At 40.6% G+C, this 26395-nt stretch overlaps 2 protein-coding genes and 1 long non-coding RNA gene across 6 annotated transcripts in view; 1 reads left to right on the top strand and 2 right to left on the bottom strand.

Moving 5' to 3' along the window:
- The window catches only part of srpk1b (SRSF protein kinase 1b), a 34089-nt gene extending 22737 nt beyond the window's left edge, over window positions 1-11352 (bottom strand). Inside the window, exons 1-2 of one of the 3 annotated variants that reach the window (XM_066670802.1) lie at window positions 11251-11352; window positions 8555-8609 (exon numbers count right to left, since the gene is read on the bottom strand). In XM_066670802.1, coding sequence (XP_066526899.1) covers window positions 8555-8609; window positions 11251-11263 — 68 coding nt within the window. In that variant the 5' untranslated portion in view covers window positions 11264-11352. Of the gene's footprint in view, window positions 1-5865; window positions 6083-8554; window positions 8610-11250 lie in introns of those variants that run through there. The other 2 variants (XM_066670803.1, XM_066670801.1) reach the window with 2 other exon arrangements.
- Window positions 10419-16983, top strand: LOC136696412 (uncharacterized). The gene is made up of 4 exons (XR_010802615.1): window positions 10419-10478; window positions 11942-11985; window positions 16235-16394; window positions 16777-16983. It is a non-coding gene; the product is annotated as an uncharacterized lncRNA (long non-coding RNA).
- mapk14b (mitogen-activated protein kinase 14b) overlaps window positions 16233-26395 on the bottom strand; it is a 26356-nt gene continuing 16193 nt past the window's right edge. Inside the window, exons 4-12 of one of the 2 annotated variants that reach the window (XM_066670805.1) lie at window positions 24495-24606; window positions 23179-23208; window positions 22671-22718; window positions 22332-22446; window positions 22034-22105; window positions 19941-20020; window positions 17089-17167; window positions 16755-16928; window positions 16233-16371 (exon numbers count right to left, since the gene is read on the bottom strand). In XM_066670805.1, the coding sequence (XP_066526902.1) occupies window positions 16304-16371; window positions 16755-16928; window positions 17089-17167; window positions 19941-20020; window positions 22034-22105; window positions 22332-22446; window positions 22671-22718; window positions 23179-23208; window positions 24495-24606 (778 nt within the window). In that variant the 3' untranslated portion in view covers window positions 16233-16303. Of the gene's footprint in view, window positions 16372-16754; window positions 16929-17088; window positions 17168-19282; window positions 19363-19940; window positions 20021-22033; window positions 22106-22331; window positions 22447-22670; window positions 22719-23178; window positions 23209-24494; window positions 24607-26395 lie in introns of both variants that reach the window. The other variant, XM_066670804.1, reaches the window with a different exon arrangement.

Here is a 26395-nt window from a genome sequence, read left to right as displayed (position 1 = left end):
ACACACTCTATCAGATTACTCTAACACATTACCCCAAATTGATCTCTCTCTCTCTCTCTCTCTCTCTCTCTCTCTCTCTCTCTCTCTCTCTCTCTCTCTCTCTCTCTCTCTCTCTCTCTCTCTCTCTCTCTCTCTCTCTCTCTCTCTCTCTCTCTCTCTCTCTCTCTCTCTCTCTCTCTCTCTCTCTCTCTCTCTCTCTCTCTCTCTCTCTCTCTCTCTCTCTCTCTCTCTCAAATCACACTCACTCACTCTCTCCTCTTCTGTATTTCTCACACTGTGCCTCAGCCCCCTCCTCTGTTGCCGTCAGCACCAGGAGCCCACCCTTCTCTCCAGGTTCTGCATTCTGATTGGCTGGAACAGACCAGCACTGCATTGCAGGTAAAAAAGAAAAAAAAATAATGCCGCCTCCTCAGTCCTCCTCATAACATTCTGTTCACTCTGCTACTCTCCTTCACCCTTCACTTCCTTCTACAAATGTTCTCATGTTTGTCGTTCTAAATCTTGCCTTTCTTTCTAAATCTTTTTCTCTCTCAGCTGGGTCTTTTTTTTTTTTGGGGGGGGGGGGGGGGGGTATGAATCAGACGTATTCACTTATCAGATCTGTCTCTCTGTCTCTCTCACACACACACACACACACACACACACACAACCTCCTCATCTCCCAAAAATCCTCTTCACAGTCTTATCTGTGCTGATGCAGTGCTAACTGAGGCCCCCGGCTGGGCACGAGCAGTCAACACAACACAACCTTTTACTCAGCTTCCTCACAAAGCTCCCCTGAAAAACCCTCACCTACCCCCAACCACCAACCGCAGCACAGCATAAGCTGATGAAGTGATTCAGCAGTTAGAACACATAAGAACTGAGCAAATGCTCAGCTTATGCAAAGAGTGTGTGGTCTCCTCCTTACGAAGCACCGGACTCAACTTTAATCCAGGAGTTAAGAGTTTAATCTGACAGCAGCAATTAAACGAACAGGGAATAGCAGAATATCTCACCGCCCGTTTCTCTAAATGAAGTTAATCAGAGAAGACACAAGACATACTTTTCTAACACTTATCTATATGTTTAATGATGCATTTGCAATTACTTAATTTCTTAGATCTTATTTATTTGTGAAAAAAACATGCTAAACATCTGAACGACTTCTGGTTCAAACAAAAGAAACAAACAATTCCTATTTATGTTAAGAATGTCCTGTTCATAGATTCAGTAAAATTCTGTATTTATTTTTCAAATTATTTTTGCTTCAGGCCGATATTGGTATATCCAAAGTTAATGTAAATTTGTTGTCTTTCACCCGTAACAAGTGCAATGTAAATCTTGAGGCTTTAAAGACATCCTTTTGCTGTTTAAGCGTTCAGAGGGATACAGTTCTGCAAAAAAATAAATAAATAAAAAAAAAAAAAAAAAAAAAAAAGCGCATGAACCGTGGCCCCTAGTGCTCTCTACACCCACTTCTGTTGGAGCCACACTCTAAGAATAAACCTCACATGTGATCAAGCAAAGCACATCTCTGAAGAGAGCATCAGTGAGCGGAAACCTGGCAGAGAATCAAAGAGGGCAGTAATCAAACAGCATGAAGTGCTTTCTTTTTTGAACTTACTTTTACTAAAAGAAAGCAGTCATGCACTTCTCGAGAGAGAGAGAGAGAGAGCGAGAGCGAGAGCCCATCTATACAAAGAGTCAAACCGCTATCTAGCTGTGGCTTAAAGGTTAGAGAAGAGGGCTTTGGACTTAAAGGCTGTTAGTTTGATTCCCACGACCGGCAGAAGAATTGGGGTTGGTAGAAGTGAATTCCTCAATCCATGGCTGAGGGCCCTTGAGCAAGGCACCGAACTCACAACTGCTCTCTGGGAGCCAGTGATGACTGCTCTGTATGTGTTCACTGCCACAGATGGATTAAATGTGGAAAAAACAATTCATTGTACATTCTACAAAGACAAATAACTGCACATTTAATTAAACACAGACAAGTCAAAATATTACAAAATGCCATTTTTCCTGTCATCATTTACACTGTCGCATTTTGAGAAGACAGTGCCCTTTCAGTCCAAATAAGGATTCTACGTCTCTAGGCTGGAAAATTGCTAAGATTAAGAGAATTGTTAATATTTCCACTGCTTTCCTGCACCACTCCCTGCTGCTCAGACAGATCCAGCAACCTGCAAGGTCTGCACCTTAGGAAAGTCTCCAGCATAAACTGCACATTACAGCTGAGTATTATTATACTGAAAGTTTTTGTCTATAAAGCCACCAAGTTAAAGGCTACTCATCATTCATCTCGTGTGTAGTGAGCCGTGGTGCATTAACACTGCATTTATATTGGTTCGGAAAGACATTGAACATAAAGTAATTTCCCTTTTTCAACTGCACACATGAAATTGCTCGCCTGAGACATACCTTTATAATAAAGTCACTCAACACAAAAAATCTTTGATAATTACAGACCATCCATTATTTAAATAATGTTGACAAAACTTGATTCTGAGCATCATAAATGTTAAAAACACTAGTCATCAGCTTGTTAGGAGCATAATAACAGCGTAAGGTTTTCTAAGACAAAGTATATATTACTTTTCAAATCCACCAGAGAACCTCAGTCACAACAATAACGAGCCCAGTGTCTGCCCAGCTTCAGCAGAACCTCCTGATACTGTAGACGCATAAAAATGGCCTAGATTTATTCACTAGACTCCGAGTTTGTGGAAGGACAAGTCATATATTGCACGGCTGCACTTAAACCAACATTTTCATTTCACAACAAATGGAACACACTGCAATAAGCTGCCGGGACAGTGTTGAGGCAATTCAAGTGCAATCTTATGCAGTCAAACAGAGGGTGCGCATTGGTACACATGCTCTTCAGTGAATGGAAGTTGAGAGTCTATTGTGGGGTAGGGACACTACTCATGAGCACGCACTGCTGTCTCAGCAGCCTGCAGAACAACCCTGTGTGTAGTAAATATAGTCTGCGCCGTTATGCAATCTGTGCCATTGAAAATACCACAAGAGGGTAAACGAAAAGAGGTTATCACAGGGCGTGGCCAGGTTATACTCATCGGTTTCTGCCAATCAGGTTTAGTCTGCAAATCTTACAACGCATATGACATTGGGGGAATTATAGCATAGAGAGAGAGAGATATTAAGGTTTTCAAATATGAGATTTAGCATTTAGTCATTTGTTTTGGTTAGATTTACATTTAAAAAAATAAAATAAACTTAACCACACTGCTTTTGATTCACAGCTAAAATGTTTGACAGTGATACTATTGCCCTAGTTTTAACTTTCACTAGCCACTGATACCTATTCTATATATCAATTACCGTATTTCAAATAAGAAGCTTCTTTGTTTTTGTATGACCACGGTTCCATTTGGATTGTGTGCAAAAACAAATACAGGTGTTTACATTTGTTAAAACACAGAAAACATTTTTCAACACCAAACAAGGTAGGAGTGAATTAATTAAGCTTTTTGTTTTAAATTATTATCCTCTTAACTTCCTATGAATATTGGCATCGTTCACTAGAACGGCACACACACACACAACTTTGCCACGTGATCAAACAGATGTTGCCAAACAAGGGCAGAAAGGGTCACAGCTGGGGCTTGAGCCTATTCTCAGAGACAAGGTATAGTGCCCTAAAGGTTTCTTACATAAACATCAGATGCTTTCCAGTGGCGTGACAATAGCACCAACTATTAGCCACATTTTCATGCTGAGACTGTTTTTTATACTGGTCAAGATCACATTTGATTCAGCTAACAATTTTCTTCTCATTTTCCTACAGTAGTGGCACGGTACATTAAACAATTTCAGGCTCCTGAATTTGAGTAAATCTTGCAAACTGAAAAACATCTCCCACAATTGGATTTTCTCATCAACGAATGAGCAACAGCAGGTCTCGTGAGGATGTGTTTTGCTCCACAACACAGCAGTCTGTAAGAAACATTGGTTGGGATTGAAGAAATATTATTTTCTGGTAAACACTTTTCTTGTAATTGTGCAGACGGGAAGTTTATTATTATTATTTCTTTAATTTAAGTTTATTTACAGTCTATGTAAAAGAAAAATCCATTTTTAAAAATAGATGGCAGGGCGGCATGGTGGCGCAGCAGGTAGGTGTCGCAGTCACACAGCTACAGGGACCTGGAGGTTGTGGGTTCGATTTCCGCTCCGGGTGACTGTCTGTGAGGAGTGTGGTGTGTTCTCCCTGTGTCTGCGTGGGTTTCCTCCGGGTGACTGTCTGTGAGGAGTGTGGTGTGTTCTCTCTGTGTCTGCGTGGGTTTCCACCGGGTGACTGTCTGTGAGGAGTGTGGTGTGTTCTCCCTGTGTCTGCGTGGGTTTCCTCCGGGTGACTGTCTGTGAGGAGTGTGGTGTGTTCTCCCTGTGTCTGCGTGGGTTTCCTCCGGGTGCTCCGGTTTCCACCCACAGTCCAAAAACAACGTTGATAGGTGGATTGGCGACTCAAAAAGTGTCCGTAGGTGTGAGTGTGTGAATGAATATGTGAATGTGTGTGTGTTGCCCTGTGAAGGACTGGAGTCCTCTCCAGGGTGTATTCCCACCTTGCGCCCAATGATCCTAGGTAGGCTCTGGACCCACTGCGACCCTGACCTGGATAAGCGCTTACAGATAGTGGATGGATGGAAATAGATGGCAACACTGTGTAAGTTTGTGCCTGGTCATTGCTGTTTACGGTGTTCAGCATTCTTCAGGACTGAGTAAATGTGACAAAATATAACATCACAGTTGATGACCAGACTTCTAATTGTTTAATTGTTGCACTATCCGTGCACATTTACACTCAGGGCCTTCTACCTTAGAGGAACAAAGATTTACCGGGATTACACGGTCCTTATGAGGCCTTAACTGAGCTGCAGTTGTCCGCAGAATTGAAAGGATCACATTTGTACATTTTAAAAAGGCATACTGAAGGTTAGATATATTTATGTAAATATTTATTTTCTAAATACATTTAGATACAGCTGTTATGTGGTTTCAACATAGCGCCACACCCTCTCATTTCAGTTGTGCTTCATGCACAGATTTTTCTCTGATCATGTAATATCAAATTTCGAGTTATAATCCTGGATTGGCCAACTCATTTGCATATTCAGGTGATTTTTGCACTCATGTGGACTGATAAATATTCACAATCACTGCTGCTGTGGAAGAGGATATTTTAGAAAACACAGTGAGAGGGAAATACGACTCCAAAATGTCCAGACAAGTTTTATTAAGCCTGAGACTACAGAAATTATCCCAAACTTATTTCTAAATGAAACAATGCAGCAACTGCAGAGTGTGCAGTTCTGAAGCAACTCCCCCTGGTCTCATTTGTTGTGATAGAGCCAGTGCTGTAATATCTGCAGTCATCCACAGCTCAGCACTGCAGCTGAGGAGAAAGGTGCTTATATAACACAAGTCTCCTCTCTCTTTATCTCCAAGACTAAAACAAACTCAGTCAAATAATGCAAAGATGGTGTTTTTCTTTCTGAAGATATTAACACTGCAGTGGGAGAACGAAAAAACAAATGTGGAAAAGTTATTCAAAGTTATGCAAGAAAGTGTCCCAAGTACAACTTGTGCAGGACGTAGCGCTAAGGAGGAGTCAGCGAATTCAAGTTGCTGATCTAATCAAAGACTGTCTAACACAAACACAGCGCACACATTCCTGTCATCCAAGACGTCAGGATGAACATAATAAGCCTGCACGCTGGCAGCCAGCCTTGGGCACCTAATTAAAAATAAATCAGTCTATCAATAAAAGAGGAGCACTGTGCCATCGCTGCAGCGTTGCCACCATCAGCTCCGTCCAAGTACCAAACAAACATTTTTCCACAAACAAAATAAGAGACTCACTTGCACCTAAGGCCACTGGCCAGCTTCACCACGGCGGTGTTGAGCGAGACGATCCAGTCCAGGAGCCACATCGTAGAGGATGAAAGCAAAGGACAGGACTGGGAAGCCAAAGCCAGAATTGTGACGGGTGTTTAACTTCAATCTCTTCTTCTGGTGTCTACCACTCCTTTTCCTCTCTTTCGCTCTTTTGCATGTGGGTGGCACTGCCTGTATGCTCACTGGCCACTACGGCACTACTGATGCAGAAAATGAGGAGATGAAGTCTAAGGGAGGGGAGGAGGAGGAGGAGGGGACAGCTCAGGAGGTGGAGGTTTGGAGAAGCTGAGGGAGGCAGTAAGTGGGTGAGAGAATTCTCCCCTGCCCCTGCAGAGGGGAACAGTTACTAAAGATCCATTGATCAAACTTTTTGCTCTCCCACTATCATAGCATGGGACAATGCTCGCTCAGTATGTAGTCGATGTCCCACAGATGTAGTTATGTTCAAATGTGATCACGAAGATATGCTGGTTTCCATTAAATCATTATCACCCGTGTTTGAATTAAACAGAGGAGCTCTCTCAGAATTACTTGAAAAATAGCCTTTTACCATTAGCTTTTATTAAGGAGGAATAGCACAATAGTTAGTGGGCTGTGGGTTCAAACCCCACCTTGGGTCACTGTCTGTGAGGTGTGTTCTCCCTGTGTCTACATGGGTTTCCTCCAGGTGCTCGGGTTTACTCCCACAGTGCTGGTAGGTGCATTGGCTATTCAAATTCCACATTAACTTGAGGCTTCTTTTTGCATGTAAACACCCAGATATGTGGTCTACACATGTTCCATTGTGTTTTAATTAAACTGATATTCACAGGTGGGAGGTAAATAACTAACATAACAATGCAATTAGGAATTCACATAAACACTAAATTAGAATCTTACAAAAGTCTTTGATGATGCGAGTAATAATCTAGGATGTATTTCCCCGTACATTTTTATTTTTCCACTTTTCATCCACTGTGAGGCAATCTATTGCACAGTGTTGCACTTGTCCTCAGCAAGCATGAAATTTTAGAAAGTGAACTTGCATCAGACTTGGTGTGCAAAGAGAGAAGCACGCTAGCCTTGGTGTCTGCCATAAAGCAGCCTTACATAACAGGCCTCTTCAGGGCTGCAGGCTCAGCCGTCCAGTCTCTAAAAGGGGGACAGGAGGAACAAGCAAATACACACACACACACACACACAAAAAAAGGTTCCCAGAGGTGTGAGCAGCACTCGGCTTTGGTGATCATCAGTAAGGCCCTGCATCCCAATTTTTGCTACTATTTTGGGCCTTCTGCCTCAAAGAACTGTCTTGACCCCAAATACGGCACCGCTTAAAAATTCTGCAGGATGTTCACAAACATCTTACATCATTTTATCACTGCATCACTGACCACTGCATGATCAGTTTCTGAAGAGAAAAACAAAAACGAACAATTGATGTTTGGGATGCACTGAAATTTTACACTCTCATTATATCCAAAAGAGGAAAAAAAATGGCTGATAAAAATGACAAACTATAAAATAGATCTACAATGAAGTGTCGGACTACAAAAATTAATAATTTTAATTGTAATGTAAATGATAAATTGAGGGAAAATAAACCAGGATAAGGCGGCACGGTGGTGCAGCAGGTAGTGTCGCAGTCACACAGCTCCAGGGACCTGGAGATTGTGGGTTCGATTCCCGCTCCGGGTGACTGTCTGTGAGGAGTGTGGTGTGTTCTCCCCGTGTCCGCGTGGGTTTCCTCCGGGTGCTCCGGTTTCCTCCCACAGTCCAAAAACACACGTTGGTAGGTGGATTGGTGACTCCAAAGTGTCCTTAGGTGTGAGTGTGTGAGTGACTGTGTGAGTGTGTCTGTGTTGCCCTGTGAAGGACTGGCGCCCCCTCCAGGGTGTACTCCTGTCTTGCGCTCAATGATTCCAGGTAGGCTCTGGACACACCGCGACCATGAATTGGATAAGCGGTTACAGACAATGAATGAATGAATGAATGAATAAACACCAGGATAGTGGATGGCAACAAATTTTTCTGGAATTATTGAATTTTCCACAGAACTAACAACATGGAATTTTCCATTTCCTACAATGAATTCTGAATTTCTCCCATCTGCACACTGGTTATTTATAAGATACTTAATAAGCAAAATATTTTAAGACAGAAATCTGCTTCCAAGAAAGTTTAAACTTAAGAAAACGTCATAGGTTCAAACAATCGTCACAAGTTAAAATCCTTAATAAACAAAATAAAACCATGAGAGTTAATGAAAGCTGAGAGCATGTGCTTTTTAAGAGAGATTTTTACAATCAAGTCCAGCACCAAGCTTTGCACATCCCTACAGAGCTCATTTAATAAAAAGCAATGGGGCAAAAGGAAAACTGTGATGAGCACCCAGTGGTGGAAGCTGACTCAGTAATCCTGCTACGCGACGGAAGATTAGTGGAGCGATGTGTGGACGGGTGTGTGAGTGTGTGTGTGTGCGTGCAAGGGTGGCACAGTGGATGCAAGGCACAGAGCAGCTAATCGAGCTGACAGCTCTATCAATAACTGGCAGGGTTTTGCCAGCCATGCCGTAGGACCACGCAGTACAGAGACACATTCCAAATTCACACAGAACAACAGTGGCAAGTGCAGTTTAGGAAGCTTGGATTCATGTACACCACACACAACTTACTTTTTACCAGGCTTTTTCGGCTTTGTCCTTTTCTTCCTCGCCTGGAGCGCAAGCACTGACAAGAAACACAACAAAGAAATGACCATTAGAAATGTTTCAATTAGTTTTTTTTTCTTCTAAAAACACAGAGGTCTGAGACCATTAAATCATAAATTAAGCCACATTCAGACATGAAAAAGGTGGTCTATACACACACACACACACACACGTAAAAAGTATTTGACTTAAGTGAAATGATGAGTCAAGCAGAAGTAGGATTTAAATATGAGATTTATTAAAAATAAAACCAGGTGAAAAGTCCATTTCTAGAAAACAATGAAAATATCCAGAACCAGAATCCCAATGTTCTTGAGGCTCACAGTCTCCTCAAAACTAGGTAAAGCCTTAAAAAACACTATTATATTTATAACTCATCTCCTACAAATAAAACTACTGCCTTAAAAGTAGTTTTAATACAACTGTACACTTTTACCATTATTCACTACTCACTGATCTACGAATATACAAAGTGTTCCCTTTTATCACTCCCACACCTCTGCTGCTCACCTGTACTCAAAAGCCCTTCCCCTACAGTTGATGGATTTGGGTTTCTTATGTTTATGTCAAAGTCTGGCTTCTGAATTTGCCCATTCGACCATTTTTAGAACACCACAGTTTCAAAACTAAAATATACAATGGCAGTTGGGTTAGGGGGGAGGGGGGTGGACGAATTCTGACGTGCAGACTGACCAATTACATGTTTGCCGAAAAGGTAATCAACCAATAACGGTAGCTCTACAGTCAGACCGTCCAATCAGAAGATTTTAGGCTACTTCACCACGCCCCCTTCTCACTCAAGTGAACCAATCGGAGTAGGGGAGGGCGGGACTAGTTTGTGAACAAAACGCTTCTCGAAATAAGTATTTAATTAAAATGTATTTTATTTTGGTTCGTTCATTTCTAATTCTATGAAGATTATGGCGATCTTGTAACATCTAAAATATTTTAATATTTAAAATATTTTTGTCGCTCTTAATACACGTCACAACTTCTAATGTGCGACACCCGCCAGTGTGAGGTTTCTTGAACTTTTTGACCGCTGACTGCACGGCGCCAGTAAAATAATGACGGCACGCAGAGAGAGGACAGCATTGTTGTTTGCTGCCAGTGGAAAATTTAACTTCGGCGTTTTTTTTTCCCATTACTACAAGGACTCGAATAGACGTTGAGTATTTTACTTAACCGTCAACACAACGTCTTCTTTTTCGGAGTTAAAAATGTTTTGTTGCATTCAGAAATGTTATTTCATTTTTCTGCAGTCGTTCATTGATTTCATAAATGTAACACAGTATAGTTTGTTTATACATAGCACAAAAAAAACCCTGTTATGCGCAGTGTTATTTCATTTAAAATTTCAAAAGGGTTTTGTGGCTCCCAGTGTTTTCTTTACTGTGTGAAACAGGTCCAAATGGCTCTTTGAGTGGTAAAGGTTGCCGACCCCTGGTCTAGAAAAACAAAATCCCGGACGTTTGTGAAATTCCGCCCGGACATTTTTTTAATGTCCGGGTAAAAGAGGACGTCTGGTCACTCTGTATAACATATAAACAACACCACATGAACATATACACAAGGTAAAAATAAAAAAGGGGGAGGATCTTTAAAATTTACCTCACAAAAACCTAAAATGATTACAAACAGACTGCAATTTTCCATTAAAATATAGGTCCCAAAATTCACATTTTTTATAGACAATGTCATGGCAAATGGGATAACTGGGGGACAGTGTAGGTACAAAAATGTTCTCAAAGAGACGTTCATTTTTTTCAGAATTACTAATAATTTACTGTTATAAAACTGTGATGTGCTTCACATGCCGTTTGAAAAACAACAAAAGAGCGAATATTTCTGTTAGACGTCAGGATCTTATCATTCCCACTATAAACATGTAAGCGCTACCACAAAAAATTCACTGTAGAGCTCTAAAATGGTGGGTTTTGTATCAAACTTATCTAAATGAATTTCTTTACATGTTAACAGCTTAATTTTGAGGAAAAGTTGAACAATACGGTCTATATCCCGCTTTAAAACACAGTAATGGAGGACACTGTGGTGGAGAGCTGAACGTTAGCTGGTGACAGAAAGAAATGTCCATATTTTTACTGTAAGACGGGTTTATTTATTAATGTCATTTTTTCTGAAAGGGTTTATTCCCAGTCAATTTTTAGAAATCATGTGACAAAGACTAATATGCCGCTAGCGAACTAGCTAAAAAAGCTAAATCAATCATTAAACTTGGTAGTCGTCGGATGAAGCTGAAGTTCGCCTGAGGCGCCAGAAAATAACCGCTGCACACATTTAAGGTGGAACGGAGAATTCGAAAAAGAAACTGGCTAATAACAGGACGGCTTTAGCCTCGTAATAATGGGCTTTTTCTGATATAAAATAGGGCAGTTTTTCTTATTTGTTTAGGCTTAAAAGTGGTAAACTGTGTCTTGTTTGTGTGTATTATAAAGCTCCATTAGCCTGTTAGCTGCACATTTCTGCGTGGTGTTCAGTTCAGAAACAGCACGGACTCATTGTTCAGCGCAGAGACAGTTGAACTCTTTGTGTAAAAGATAACAACGATTTCACTCCGAAAAATCTGTAATCTCAAAACGGACGTTTCCCACTGTTCGCTCTGGGGTTTAGTTTAACTGTTCTTATTTTAATAAACCCACCTTTTCTCTCCATGCTGTATCCACCGGCTCAGCAGCGTGTCTCTCGTCCAACTTCACACGCATGCGCCGTTCAACACAAACTTCCACAACTATCACACTCCCAACTACAGCAGTACTGCACATACCTAAATATGCAGTTAGTATCCACCTCTGTCTCCACCCACCCTCGCCGTCAGCTACAAAGCAACGACCCGGGTGTTGATGGGATTGGTTCATTAGGTTTATGACGTGAAAAACCCTGGCTGTCTGAAATTGCCCGTTTGAGGCCATGTTTGGAACACTACAGTTTAATAGTGGAGGTGTTCAGCCATGGCATTAGCTGCTAATTCAACACGTGATTCGCCTTCTAGCATTTTAAATAACACCACAAGGATATATTAAAAAGGCTAAACACTTGATTTTCACTGGAATGCATATTTAAAGTATAATTTTAGCAGCTTTCACATTTCCTTAGTGATATATCATCACTGCTCAATAAAAATCACGTATCTCCAAAATAGTAACTTTATATGATAAAGAAAAAAAAAACCTTCCTAAATATTGGTGGAGGTCCATGTACAAAGACTTTATTCCAAGTAATTTCAGAGCATTTCCACTGGCACTTTTATTATGAAATGTTCACACTATGTGAAGAACAGCTGCTTTGTTAAAATTCAATCATTTATTATCTGTAACCGTGTATTCAATTCAGGGTCACAGTGGGTCTGGAGTCTACACAGAATCACTGGACGCAAGGTGGGAAAACACCCTGGAGGGGGTGCAACACACACACACACACACACCTATGGACACTTATGAGTATTCAATTCCCATGGAACAGACCGGAGTGGTGTTTGTGATCCAGAGCTGGTGTTTTTCAAGCTGAGTGCCTTTAATTTCTCACAGCAATGTTCCACCCTGTAGTGTGAAGCTTACCCAAATGTGTCTGTCATTTTTACATGGATAAAATACATTGCATGTGTGTTGTCTGAGACAGGGAGAGAGAGAGAGAGAGAGAGAGAGAGAGAGAGAGTTTACATGTTCATTTATGTTCAATTGTTATATTTTTATACATGTTATACATGTATTATTTAATTTGATGTTTAACATGTTCCTTGATTCCTGCTGTTCTTTTAGATTGCTGTCTTATCAACAAACTCATTATTATTATTGTTGTTGTTGTTATTTGAATTATTTATTTACTATTATCAATTATTACTTTCTTTTAAATAATCAATATTGTTGTATAAAGCATTTAACTATGGTCATGCCAGTAAAGCTCACTGATTTGAATTGAGGGCGGCACGGTAGTGTCACACAGCTCCAGGGGCCTGGAGGTTGTGGGTTCGATTCCCGCTCCGGGTGACTGTCTGTGTGTTCTCGGTGTGTTCTCCCCGCGTGGGTTTCCTCCGGGTGCTCCGGTTTCCTCCCACAGAAACACACGTTGCAGGTGGATTGGCGACTCGAAAGTGTCCGTAGATGTGAGTGAATGTGTGTGTGTCTGTGTTGCCCTGTGAAGGATGTATTCCTGCCTTGCACGCCTGCCTGCCTTGGACCCCCCACGACCCTAAATTGGATAAGCAGTTACAGATAATGGATGGATGGATTTGAATTGAATCGAGAGAGAGTGGAGAGGAGAGAGAGAGAGATCATTCTTTGTAATATCAGTCCTCTATCGACATCTAGTGGTATAACAAAACTATCACAGCAGTCATTTTCACTGTTTGTTTCCACAGAGACACATTTGACCGTATCAGGAAATTCTGCATAAATCGGTGGTTTATTTTACTTTACTAGGTGTTTTTTATTCTGGGAGTCATGTTATCATCAGTGCTAATAGAACTGTTTATTAAAGCTACACACATCTAATTTAAGTGTTGATCCTGTTAAAATAATGAAAAAATGTCTAATTAAATGTATACATTCCTATATTTACAAAGCTTTGTAGAACCCTACTCAAAAGTCTGAATGAATGGAAATCATAGGGGCTTAGGGTGTTCTGTTTGCGTTAGTCCCTGCGCTTCTGGGGGGTTTTGGGGTGTGTCTGTGTGCTTTAACAATCTGATGGCATTTAGCCATGAAGGTGTTAGCAAAGTCAGGTACTGGTTATTAGGGCGTGATCAACATGCAGGGGCTTCTACACGTCCTGGCCTCTTTGGCAGAGATTTAGTACGACAATTCTTCCAGGTGTGTGTGTGTGCGCGCGCGCGCGAATGAACAACTGTGTCAGCAATGGATGCACTTCAACATCGTCTCCATATTCTAGGTCATGTGCAAATACACGTGACTCTCCAATGCTTCAAAATGATATGTTGAAAGGTGAATAAAAAAGATATGACCATTAGGGGTCAGTGTTGCTTTAATAATTGATTCCAAATAAGATGGGATCCGAGACAAAAGACTGAATCTCTCTTTAAAATTGCACTCATGATTATCAACAAATGTTTAAAAAAATATCAAAGTTATAGAACCAAGAGGATACACAGCGTGTTGAAAAATAACTGCCTTTATTTTACTACCAGTGGTTATTTACAGGTTGTCACCTGCTCTGAGTGATGAAGGAGCCAAATCTGTTACATGCACAAAAGGACTGAATGCTTGTCCTTGTATTCTAAACGGATCACATGCAAAATAAAATCATAATAATAATAAAAAACAATCACTCGTGACAAACTCAGGGGTCGTCTTATTGAAATCCTGCTGCTTGATCAGGCTTGGGATTTTTGCAGAAAGCTGTAAACATACATTAGGCATTACACTCTCTCATGCCAAGAAAGTCATGCTCAAAACAGAAACAAAATTATTGCAGAATAAAATCAAGTGACATTAATATATACCAATGAAAACAATCTAAAAACAAACCTTAAACATTACAACTGATACAATAATAAGTTAGATGCTGGCACTGTATTCTGCGCTGAAAAAAAAACTAGAAGAAACAAAAAGAAGACTTTAGTGATCTTGTAGACTGAGACTACACCGTTATTGTGGGGTTACATTGTGGTTTTGGCTCAGATAGAGATGGACAGGTTTCTCCAGCAGCACAAACACTTGTTCTACACACTAGAGATTAAAGGGCAACAGGCGTCACAAAAATCTACAAAAATAAACATTTGGAGTAAACCTAATTGTATCATAGTGGAGTGGCTTTCTAGGGAAACTACAAAATAAAAGTGTCAATACACGGCCCTGTATACAGCATAAAAGCAGTGTCAGCCCAGGCCTGTGTGGTCACTTAGTCACTGGCCTCTCTTATAAACGTATCCAAGGTTTGCTCTTCTTGCCTAAGTGCAGATAAAGTAGTCTTTGGTAATCCAAATTATGACAGGGATTCAGCACAGAGATTAGACTGAAAGTCACTTGTGGATTCTTTTAAAATATAATTCCACCCGTTTTTAAAAACTGAAACGTGAACAAAGCCGCGCAGAGTGGTTCGTGTCTAATCTGCAAATGTAACATCGTTTTAAACGTAATGTGAATCACTGTAAATTACTGGAACAATCTGAACATGTTTATTTGGGCACTATAAAAAAAAATTTAAAAAAATCTGTATTTCTAGAAGGGAACAGTTCACTACCCACACATCAAGTGTTCTCCTTTAATCCTCCATGGTCAGCTACAGATACATCCATTCAATTCAGCAATGTTCTTTATTTAAATCCAGAATATTCGCATTAATTCTATAAATAATTTAAGAAACACTGTATAAAAAAAAAAACGAGAAAGATGAAAGAAAAAGGGGGTTATGATATGAGACTGTGGTCAGCTATTTAACTAAAATAAAGCAGAAAACTGTAACAAACACAAAAAGGGACACATTTCAGGCCTCAGGCCCTTTACAACAACATTAGATCATCACACAGAGATTTTAAATACAAAATTAAACCTATCCTATATCATTTCAATCCTTTGCCCACGTTTAGCAGAAATGGAGTAAACCTTCTATGTATTTTCCAAAATCTGGAAGAAGAGAAAGTTGAAAAAGATGCTCTAGAAAAACTAATATGTTATATTCTGCTATAAGAGAGAACTAGGGGCAGTTTAGAGAGTGTACAGCTGAAATATATTTCAACACAAGCTCTTCAAATTAAATTACATACATTTTACATTCTTGTTGATTGACGGCTTCTGACAACTGTTGCTGCACATTATTATTATTTATTTACAAGTGTCTATTTTTATTTACATCGCTAAAACTCTATTACGTCTGTCCTTTAAGAATTTCTCATGGCCTTTATTACTGTACAGGCTAAAAGCAATGGTAGGTTTTAAGGTATATTTAAATGTATATTGGTAAAATTAAGATATGCCTCTTACCCCCGCCCAGATTTAAATACATACGTAAATACTTTCCTCAAATTCGATTATTACTTTAATAAGTTCTCGGTCGTCTCAGTGACCAGTAAAAAAAGAGAGAACATTCTCAGCTTCCACCTTTACATCATAGCCCTGTTTACACTTGGGATCATTGTCATCGGATCATCATCCAATCAGGACGCAGTGTGTTTTTAATTGATCCATTCATATGCAAATTCTGCATCCGCATCCTGAACAGATATGACCTTAGGGTCAGGAGCTAGATCCAGCTATTTTTCTGGTGGTTATATTTGCCTTTTTAAAGTGTAAATAGACATCAGGGATCATCCAGATTTAAAGTCGTTTTAAAGTCAAGTGTAAACAGGGCCAAAGTGGATATGTATTTTTGAATGTGTTTTTTTATTCCTTCCTTCCACAAATAGCACAGCTTGTGTGTAAGGGGAGATACAAGTCTCTGAAGTCCGAGTGAATTAAAAAGCCAGCACAGAGTGATGGCACAGGCACTTTAAAGAAACAATTTGACCAAAAGTCTAGCCTAGCTAAAAAAAATAACAGTGAAATCTAGCTGCCATTTAGTATCCAGCTATGGATATGCTAACTATTGGCTGTAAGCTTTCATCCATCATTAGCGATAACAGCACTTTTAGTCAAACCGATCCTTTAATGTCATGTTGTGTGTTTCCCACAGAGAGAAAGGGAGTCAGCGAGGTGTTGAAGCCTGTGGTCGTTCCACGATGAAGAGTAGAACGGCAGCTTCTCACGACTCCATCTCGTCTCCATCAAACACTGGTGGCTCAAAGCTAACAACATCCTCGTACGTCAGCCCTGAGGACAGAGACACAGCCTAGGTTTGATACTACACCTGGATTTGTGCTTACTATAGAAGGCTGTGTTTGAGGGTATGACATGGACACTGCTTCGGGAGTCCTTTCCATCATCCCAGGTTTATCTAAATTCCACATGCCCTTTAAATTGTCCAAAGAAATTAATGAATGAACAAACTAACACAGTCCAAAACTAGCAGAAGCAAAATGCATATATGCCTAGTATCAACTTACTGATGCTAATTTAATATAAACGTGCATTTCTAAGAGGAAAAAAAGCAACTGATTCAATAAGTGACCTAGTACTGATTCTATTTGTTCATTAGTACATTAATTATTACTTAATTTTAGTAACAAACCCACTGTAGAACAGAATAAACTCACTTTTCCACTCGTCTATGTCCAGCTCTCGGCTCTCAAAGCTCTGGTCGTATGGTTCGGCCTCAGGCTCATCCTCTGGATCATGGTACTGAGCAAAGTACTGATGGGCCAAGGCCTCTGAGGCGGTGATCCGTTTATCTGTGTCCAGAACCAGCATCTTCTCCAGCAGGTCTACAGCTGGAGGGCCATAAGAAGAAACCATAAATGTCCAAACAGTGTTTCAATTTGGCTTTCAAAGTGTATAATAAAGTGCATATATTTGAAAAACATCTTAGCTACAGGGATATGTGGTAGACACACTTCATAGGAAAATGTATTAATTAATTAAATGCATTACCTAATGGGTTTGCACCAAGGAATACATCAGCAAAGTTCCTCTTTGGCATATTTGGCAAGGAATGAATGTAGTTTCTGGCCTGTTAGAAAAGAAAAACACAACATATGAACATGTTATTTCAGGGTTCAGAAAGAAAGCATCAACCTAATGTGAGCCTATTCAAAATAGCATGTAAATGCCATTCAAAGCACAGCTGAGGCCTTTAATGAAAACAAAAACTAGAATGATTAACAATATAAATGATATGAAAATATATTTTTAAAATATTATCGAAGCTTTAATACAATTCCCTGCTTTAAGTTTTGTCTTTGACTCATTTAACAAGACTATCTCACATGCTACAAACACACAGTTGAGGCCTCTACCCTCAGTGTTAAAGTTACAAGCACTAGCACACACTCCTCCATGCCTGCATGGACAAAGAAGAGGTGGCATTGGTCTCAAGCCTGCAGTGCACTGTGTTGGATTAGGAAATGGGTCAGAGAGGTTTCTGAGACAAAAAGCAGGTAGTATGCAGGGGAAGGGGGAGGGGATGTCAAAGGGACAAAGAATAGACCAGGACATGACCATTCCCTATAAATAACACAGTATTATTTACTGAAGAACACTTGCTCCAGGCTCTCAACCCATGTCTGAGACAGGGGCACGAGGTACAAACGAGAGGGAAATATTCAATCAAGGTAACTATTCTCATTTATTGTTATGTTATTTGTTATTTACATATCTGTGTACGCTAACATAAATATCAGTTCTTATTTATAAACATCATAATTTGCACACTGTGAGGAGTTGGTGTGTTCTCCCTGTGTCCGCGTGGGTTTCCTCCAGGTGACTGTCTGTGAAGAGTGTGGTGTGTTCTCCCTGTGTCTGCATGGGTTTTCTCCGGGTGACTGTCTGTGAGGAGTGTGGTGTGTTCTCTCTGTGTCTGCGTGGGTTTCCTCCGGGTGACTGTCTGTGAAGAGTGCGGTGTGTTCTCCCTGTGTCTGCATGGGTTTCCTCCGGGTGACTGTCTGTGAAGAGTGTGTTGTGTTCTACCTGTGTCTGCGTGGGTTTCCTCTGGGTGACTGTGAAGAGTGTGGCGTGTTCTTCCTGTGTCTGCGTGGGTTTCCTCCGGGTGACTGTCTGTGAAAAGTGTGGTGTGTTCTTCCTGTGTCTGCGTGGGTTTCCTCCGGGTGACTGTCTGTGAAGAGTGTGTTGTGTTCTACCTGTGTCTGCGTGGGTTTCCTCTGGGTGACTGTGAAGAGTGTGGCGTGTTCTTTCTGTGTCTGCGTGGGTTTCCTCCGGGTGACTGACTGTGAGGAGTGTGGTGTGTTCTCCCTGTGTCTGCGTGGATTTCCTCCGGGTGACTGTCTGTGAGGAGTGTGGTGTGTTCTCCCTGTGTCTGCGTGGATTTCCTCCGGGTGACTGTCTGTGAGGAGTGTGGTGTGTTCTCCCTGTGTCTGCGTGGGTTTCCTCCGGGTGACTGTGAGGAGTGTGGTGTGTTCTCCCTGTGTCTGCGTGGGTTTCCTCCAGGTGACTGTCTGTGAGGAGTGTGGTGTGTTCTCCCTGTGTCTGCATGGGTTTCCTCCAGGTGCTCCGGTTTCCTCCCACAGTCCAAAAACACACGTTGGTAGGTGGATTGGCGAATCAAAAGTGTCCGTAGGTGTGTGTGAGTGAATGTGTGTGTGTCTGTATTGCCCTGTGAGGGACTGGCGCCCCCTCCAGGGTGTATTCCCACCTTGCGCCCAATGATTCCAGGTAGGCTCTGGACCCACCCTGACCCTGAACTGGATAAGCGCTTACAGATAATGAATGAATGAATTATTTGCACATATTTACATTAGGATATTTAAAATGAGGACATTGGCATTACAGAGAAATACGTTTATATCTGTAGAGTTTAAAATGCAGCTCAGTCTCTCATGAACCTCATTCTGCTTAACATCAAATATTAGCTGAACTTAAACATGTCAGATTCTCATAACATTGCCAACACAACTCCAATATTATCATACCTACCTCCTACCTAGCTTTGGTAGATTGCTGTTAAAGAGTTACTTTGATTAAACATTTCCCCAAGACAAGTTTGATGTCCAAAGTGGGTAGTAAAACAATGTCGTACGCAACCCCACAAAGAACAGATGCAAATAACAATTCCATGGATAAAACACGGCAAAAAGGACAGGTGTGGATGGGCGGTGGGGTCCTTTCTCACCTCGTGGCTGGGCATCCTGCTTATTAGTGAAGATGGAGGAGTTCCAGTCAGGCGCATTATCTGCTGAAGCTGGTTTATGTCTTAGACACCCAGGTCAAGGGGCTTACAATGTCAGTACCGACAATAAGATGTCTATGTTCACCTGTTTATGCTGAGATGAGGAGAACCCATCGTATATAGGAAGCAGAAACAGGAAAAGAATCATAGATAAAGCTCAGGGTCAGTCATGCAATGTTAGTTTAAACAAGCCAAAGTGTACGTATGGATTCATCCAGCGTGGTCAGACTGAGAAAACAACAGACGCGTAGAAAGGTGATAAGCCACAAGGACAACAAAAAGCGAAGGCTGATCTGCACACAGCAGTATGAATGTGATCTAATGTTTTCCTCAACGTATTCACCATGGATCTAACCATTATATCTCACAAGTGACAACATGGAAGCTTTCTACCTAGCGATTACATGACCCAGCTATGATTCATGCCAATGAAAGAGAATAAAACAAGACTCAGACATGCTGCAAAAAGCACTTGGTGAAGTGCAGCTGAAGCAGACGAAAGAATCCAAGTGGATCACCAATGTCAGGGAGTCACACTCAGGCAGAACTGAAACAAAAACTAACAAAAAAAAAACAAAACAAAACAAAACAACAAACTCACAGACTCTGAAGATATTTTCATCAAGAGATCAGTCCCTGGGGTTCCGACGAGCATCATGATAAGTTTCAACTGATCAATATCTTCAGGAGCAACATAAAGGAAAATGAAGGGAGTGGGATGGGCTACGGAAGTTGGGGATTGCAGAAACAGAACTCAAACCAAAGAAGCTAATAAGCAACTCCAAATAATAATAATAATAATAATAATAATAAAACACCACACATTTTTGACACATGTGGCCAAAAAAAACACAAGTCAAATGTCACACAGGAAACACAAAACCCAAAATTCAGTACACACACAACATCCGTGTAAAGATTTGTATCTGTCTGTTATTGTAAAAAACATAGTCTCGTTTATGTTTATTTTTCTGTTAAATATCGTTATATTTCCCCTGACATTTCAAACAACTTCAGCAACTTACTCTTAATGGCCATTCAGACAATTACTTGTTGCTGTATAAAAATAACAACGTAAAGAAGAGGGCTGGCGAACAAAGCAGAGTAAAAGCAAACAGTGATGTTTAATACACCGCAGGGACCGCATTATCTGAATCGGCAGACTGATGTTCCAAATATGAGATTGGCAATCTGCCATTGTTATGAAATGAACAACACAAGTGATGTTCACTTGAACTGTATTTGAATTCTCATTACTGTGATGCATTTGTGGTGCATAAGAGTTACGTGCCTCCCTACAGCACAGACAGTGGCGTTAAAGTAACACACAACAATGCATTAGTGCGAATCTAGCTCATGAAAATGAAGAATGGAAAGCTCAAAGCAAATGCGTGATGTGTGTAAAACAAGACAACAAAGACCACTAGAGAAAACCTCTGCTCTTCTACCACTCAAGACTGTAAAACTGGGATTAATATGCAACAGCTATTAATCAGTGATTTTCACTTTATCACTAAACCGTAAAGAGCGTATTGTAAGCTGTGTGGCAACAGGAGAAGGAATGTTGAGGCATGAAGTGATTGCTGGAGAGTTACAAAAAGCAGAGAGCAAAAGAGGCAAAGAATCATGCACTGAATATAAAACAGGGAAAACACCATCCAGTGCAGAGATGAGCCAACAACAATAAAGCAATAAAACATGCGATAAAAACAACATTAGCATTGCACAAAATGACCGTAAGCGCTACTTAAATTTTGTTTCTGAAGTTCTGAATGGCCTTACATACCTCCTGCTTTAAATTCATGGAAATTGCTTGAATGCTTGGAACACACAAGCCTAGTTAATGCATGGAATGAGGCTCAGGGGCATACTCTGAGCAAACAAAGCTCTCTTTTAACAAGAGTGAGAGCCATAAATCGCACACCAAATGATGTGAATAATGTAATCTACACTGAAATACCAAAGACTCTACCAATAAATAAACATCAAGACAGAGGCACTACATTATAAACATGAAATTACATAAAAAAAACTGAATTAAAAGGAACTAAGTGTGCATTTTAATACGATAATAAAGGGGATAACGACATTATGAAATGTATGTTTCAGATAAATGTGAATTACCGTCAAATTCCTGCAACAAAATAAAAAAATTAATTCATAAATATTTACTTATTAAATTTATATCTACAAAGCAGTTAACAAAGTCATCTGGAAACATTCTTCCGCAGATGTTTTCTTTGAACCACATGTTACATCTCATCTCTCAGACAAGGCCATGATCCTGTTTGTGTGCATCTGTGTGTCTATGTTCCAAAGGCCGCATGGTTATTGAAGAACAGGGGCCAACCAAGCAGCTCCTGGTGATACATGTTTGGACGGAGAAGAGCTAAGCCAGGAACTGTGTGTACGAGAAATGGAGCGAAGTTCATGTTCATTTCGTCAAAACACAAGCAGGCATTGTGACTCATTAGAATGCTGCAGGACAGTACATTAGTTTATCCACCCTCCTATAAACACCCTAAGGCAAAGCCGAATACAAACTGTTCCATGGGGATTTAGGAACTTTATACTATTAGATTCCTGGCAGCGTTTTCTGGAGAACTCTAATGAAGTCTCAGACGTTTAAGGATTAATTAGACACATGTGAAGGAAACACTCCAGTGTAACATCTCGCAAAAGTAAAAAGGATACGGTCGGTGCCAGGAAAGAGGGTCCGTCCAGTGAGAAGCTCAGCCATAATGCAGCCAACGGACCAGATGTCCACTGCAAGACATCATACATGCTATAATTTATGATTTATTTTGTACACACTTTTGAGACTTCTTGCAAAAATAAACGCATGTTTCCAGAACACAGCATTAGACAGACGTAATAAATGAGAAAGCTCTTTACAGTTAAAATGAAATGAGATGATTACAGACGTTTGAATCACAGCAGCACAATAACTGCACGTATATAACCACAATGAATCAGTGCTCATGATCCTGACCCGTCATGTTGTAGTGCATCCAGTTAAGCATGATCTCTGGGGCGCGGTACCATCGCGTGGCAACGTAACCTGTCATCTCATCGTCTGTGTGCCTGGCCAGCCCAAAGTCCAGAATCTGAGAACGGAAAAGAGGGAGGGTCAGTCATAAACCTAGAGATGTTAACATCTAATGAGACCTGATTTCGCCATCTGTCTGGTGCACCATAAAAAAGTTTTGGTCAACAGAGTGCAGCAGTTAAAGCACAAACAATAACAAGGCAGGGGGAAAGGAAAGCACTTAAGGTCAGCAAAGAAACTAGAGTGAGCCAGTGTATTAAAGCAGTGCACACACACACTGACCTTAAGCTCACAGTCTTCATTTACAGCCAGGTTACTGGGCTTCAGATCCTGTAAAAGTGAAAAAAAAAAACACATTTTATCATTTTAAAATAGGGTTCATTTCATTAGGGCTGGCTATTATTACAACATTCTACACAGTTTGCAAAAAGCTACTGAAACACTGCACTATACTGGGTCTTTTAGTTCTGATAATACAGGTCCCTTTGTCCTACATAATGTAGTTCTTTTAGTTTTGGATCATAAAGGCTTGTGTACAAAGCCAGTGATGCCAGACACACTTTCCCAGGAATGTGCATCATGCATTGCTTATGACCAGCAATAAAATTCACACAGCAGACTAATGACAAAAACCAACCAAGCCATGCATTAATGGATAAGGGCATTAGGCTGACCACAAAGGCTTGGAGAACAGTTATTTGTGTGTGTGTGTGTGTGTGTGTGAGAGAGAGAGAGAGAGAGAGAGAGAGAGGGAGAGAACAGATAGGTATAATGAGTCCAGATGACTTACTCTGTGGATAATGCCCGCTGAGTGAATGTACTAGAGAGAGACAAAGACAAAATCAATGCACTTCACTGACAGGACAATTAGTCATAAACTAAAAATGAACCTACCATATTGTATGACAGCGTTATCTCACACCATGACCATTAGCAGTTCTCACAGCTGTTTACAAACCACCATAGTTACATAACTAGACTTTTACAGTTGTACTCATGTCTGTGCTAATATCAACGTGCATGCTCCAGATGGGTGGCCATGCTAGCTACATTTTAGACGACCTGCATGTAGACACATCTTTGGTAAGACTCAAAATCACAACTATGAATCATTACTTATCTTTTACCACTAGATGAAACATTGATTTAGGAACAATTAAGGCAGGAAACGGTTACAGAGCCTTTCTGGGAATTAGAAGTAGTATCATAAACTGCATCAGGCAATGCCCAACTGAACAGAAGAAGGTTGCAGCAAGTACAAAGAATGTTATAAAAAGACTGAGGCACGTAGCGACAGGTGCCCAAACCTGCTCCTGAAGTGGCTCCACCCTTCGGTTCAGTTTAAAAGTGATCTAGGCCTAAACACTTGCACATGAGGTGAAATGTGAACATGACCCATATTGGAAATCCCAGTAAAGCTGGTCCAGTAATCACCTGTACAAATCCTGAGACAACACTCAGGAAAGAACCAAGTGTGAACATAAGCTAATGCCGTACTGGGACTATCAGCTATCTTTAACATGTAATCAGACTATATAAGTGTGTTTTGTAGAGTGTAAGTGTGTGATCATTCGTTGTTGTTGATGTGTTACTGGACCGTCATTTTATTTGGGGCATCCTGCTGACACCTAAATGGATTATGGTGTTCTTGACTTTGAACAAACATAGCTTTAATGAACTAAAAAGTAAAAGACAGTATCAAATAGCACAGTTTGTACAGGCTAGAGTACATGTGACGACAATAAGAAAGGAAAAGGACAGGCTTTTCTCATTTGGGGATTAACTAGTAAGCTGGCTTTTTATATTTAAGGACATTGAGTTTTCCTTCGCATTTTTTTACCAGTGACAAATCTCCTCTTTTATTACATTAAACACTAACATGGCCAGACATGTTTAACTTGATTTGGAATGAAAACCTGTCTAAAAGAAGCACAGTGAATGCATCCCTGCTCTACAGAGTCATGTGGCATGCCTTGCAAGCGCAATGTGAGCTAATTATCATTACACCTTTGAAAGGCATGCTCTCATGTGGAAGAACGAGGATATAACCGATAACGTGTTTGAGGGCTACAGTGGTGGCTATTGTTAAGGAAAAAGGAAACTGACCTTGAGGCCCCGTAAGATCTGATAGATGAGGAACTGCACGTGGTCGTCCGTCAGCTTCTGACATTTGACGATGTTGTTGAGGTCAGCTCCCATTAGATGAGTCACCAGGTACCTGATAGTCAACACAAAGCACAATGACTCAGCAACAAACCAAGCACAGTTATTAACCTGTCTACAACAGTCATGCAGAGAAAAACAGCTCAGGAACTATCACCTCTTTTACACAATGTGAAAGCAGAATTACATTTGTTTAATGGTTTCATTGTGTCAGATAGTCATTAAAAAATGCTGAGAAACTCTGTTGCATCTGCAAATGTTAATCAGTTTGAAGGGTTTGTGATATAATTTATTGTTTTTAATACATTTGTAGATAATAGATTATTATCAACGGTGTAAAGGTTCATTACACTTTATTTATTGTGTCATAAACAATGTGTTAAAACTGTATTATAAACCATCCTTAGGGTTTTTCTTTTTGTCCCTTTCTGACACTAAAACAATCTGAAAGAATATTAAATATGTAGAATCCAACCTGAAAAAGTTACCATATACCCACTATGTAATTTATTAAGAGATTATGTAATTACACATAAATAAAGGCATACAGGATACTGATGCTTATAGAACTATGTAATCTTTGCAAAGTTCTTGTAAATTGCAGATAACAAATATGAACGAGGAAACCGGAGCACCCGGAGGACACCCACGCAGACACAGGTAGAACACACCACACTCCTCACAGACAGTCACCCGGAGGAAACCCACACAGACACAGGAAGAACACACCACACTCCTCACAGACAGTCACCCGGAGGACACCCACGCAGACACAGGGAGAACACACCACACTCCTCACAGACAGTCACCCGGAGGAAACCCACGCGGACACAGGGAGAACACACCACACTCCTCACAGACAGTCACCCGGAGCGGGAATCGAACCCACAATCTCCAGGCCCCTGGAGCTGTGTGACTGTGACACTACCTGCTGCACCATCGTGCCGCCCTAACTATGTATTTTACATATATATGGTTATTATTTAGTGTAAACCAAAAACACTGAAACATGTCCATACCTCAAAGGCATACAACACATGTACTCCTGCACTCTGACCAGTAAATGAGGCAAAGGAGCCTGGAGTTAGACCTGAGCTGTATGGAGCAGAGCCTATTAGACTTATAATCTCAGCAGGGAACAGTATAAAGCTGCTGGCTCAGTGCTAGCACTAAGTAGCGAAGAATGTGGAAGGAGGTTTGTGGAAGGAATGTGAGCAGCTCCTGGCAACAACATGACTACGTTTATTCTATAACTTAAACAAGTCAGAAAGCCTGGCCTTCTCACAGCAGAGTTTAAATTGCCTCAGGGTAGTAGAAATGCTTTCCATTCAGACACAGCAGTTATGCGGAGTGGACTTGGTTAGCACACACAAACTCTATAAATATGTCCCACTAAATTTGGCTCTGCACTTACCCCGAGTGCCCCTCTTTGACTTGTGGTGCAGGGATATTTATAAAGAGTATCTCTAGTCTCCATGCTTCTCGTCGGTTACAAATAAGAGGTGCACGTGGAATAGTGATCTCAAAGTGCGTGTAAATGAACGCAGGAGGGTGTGCTTTGTAACGGACACTCCCTGCATAGCCAGCCACATCTATTTCCAACTATTTCCACTGTGTGGCTCTTGTCTTTTTGTGCATGCATACACAGAGCTTCGTGAGCACTTGCATAGCAGATGAAGGACATTAAACAGCAGCTGGCATTTTCAGAAAAGTTATATGTAAAAAATAAAAAAACATCTAAACACTGTCTAAATATATTATACATATATAAATATCATTAAAAAGTGTGTAGTGTGCAAATTACACAATAGTGTGTGGGTGAGAGAGAGAGAGAGAGAGAGAGA

This window comes from Hoplias malabaricus, chromosome 5 (assembly GCF_029633855.1).
Source record: "Hoplias malabaricus isolate fHopMal1 chromosome 5, fHopMal1.hap1, whole genome shotgun sequence".
Classification (NCBI taxonomy): domain Eukaryota; kingdom Metazoa; phylum Chordata; class Actinopteri; order Characiformes; family Erythrinidae; genus Hoplias; species Hoplias malabaricus.
The sequence above is the reverse complement of the archived record's forward strand: the minus strand, read 5'-3'. Positions and strand labels throughout refer to the sequence as shown.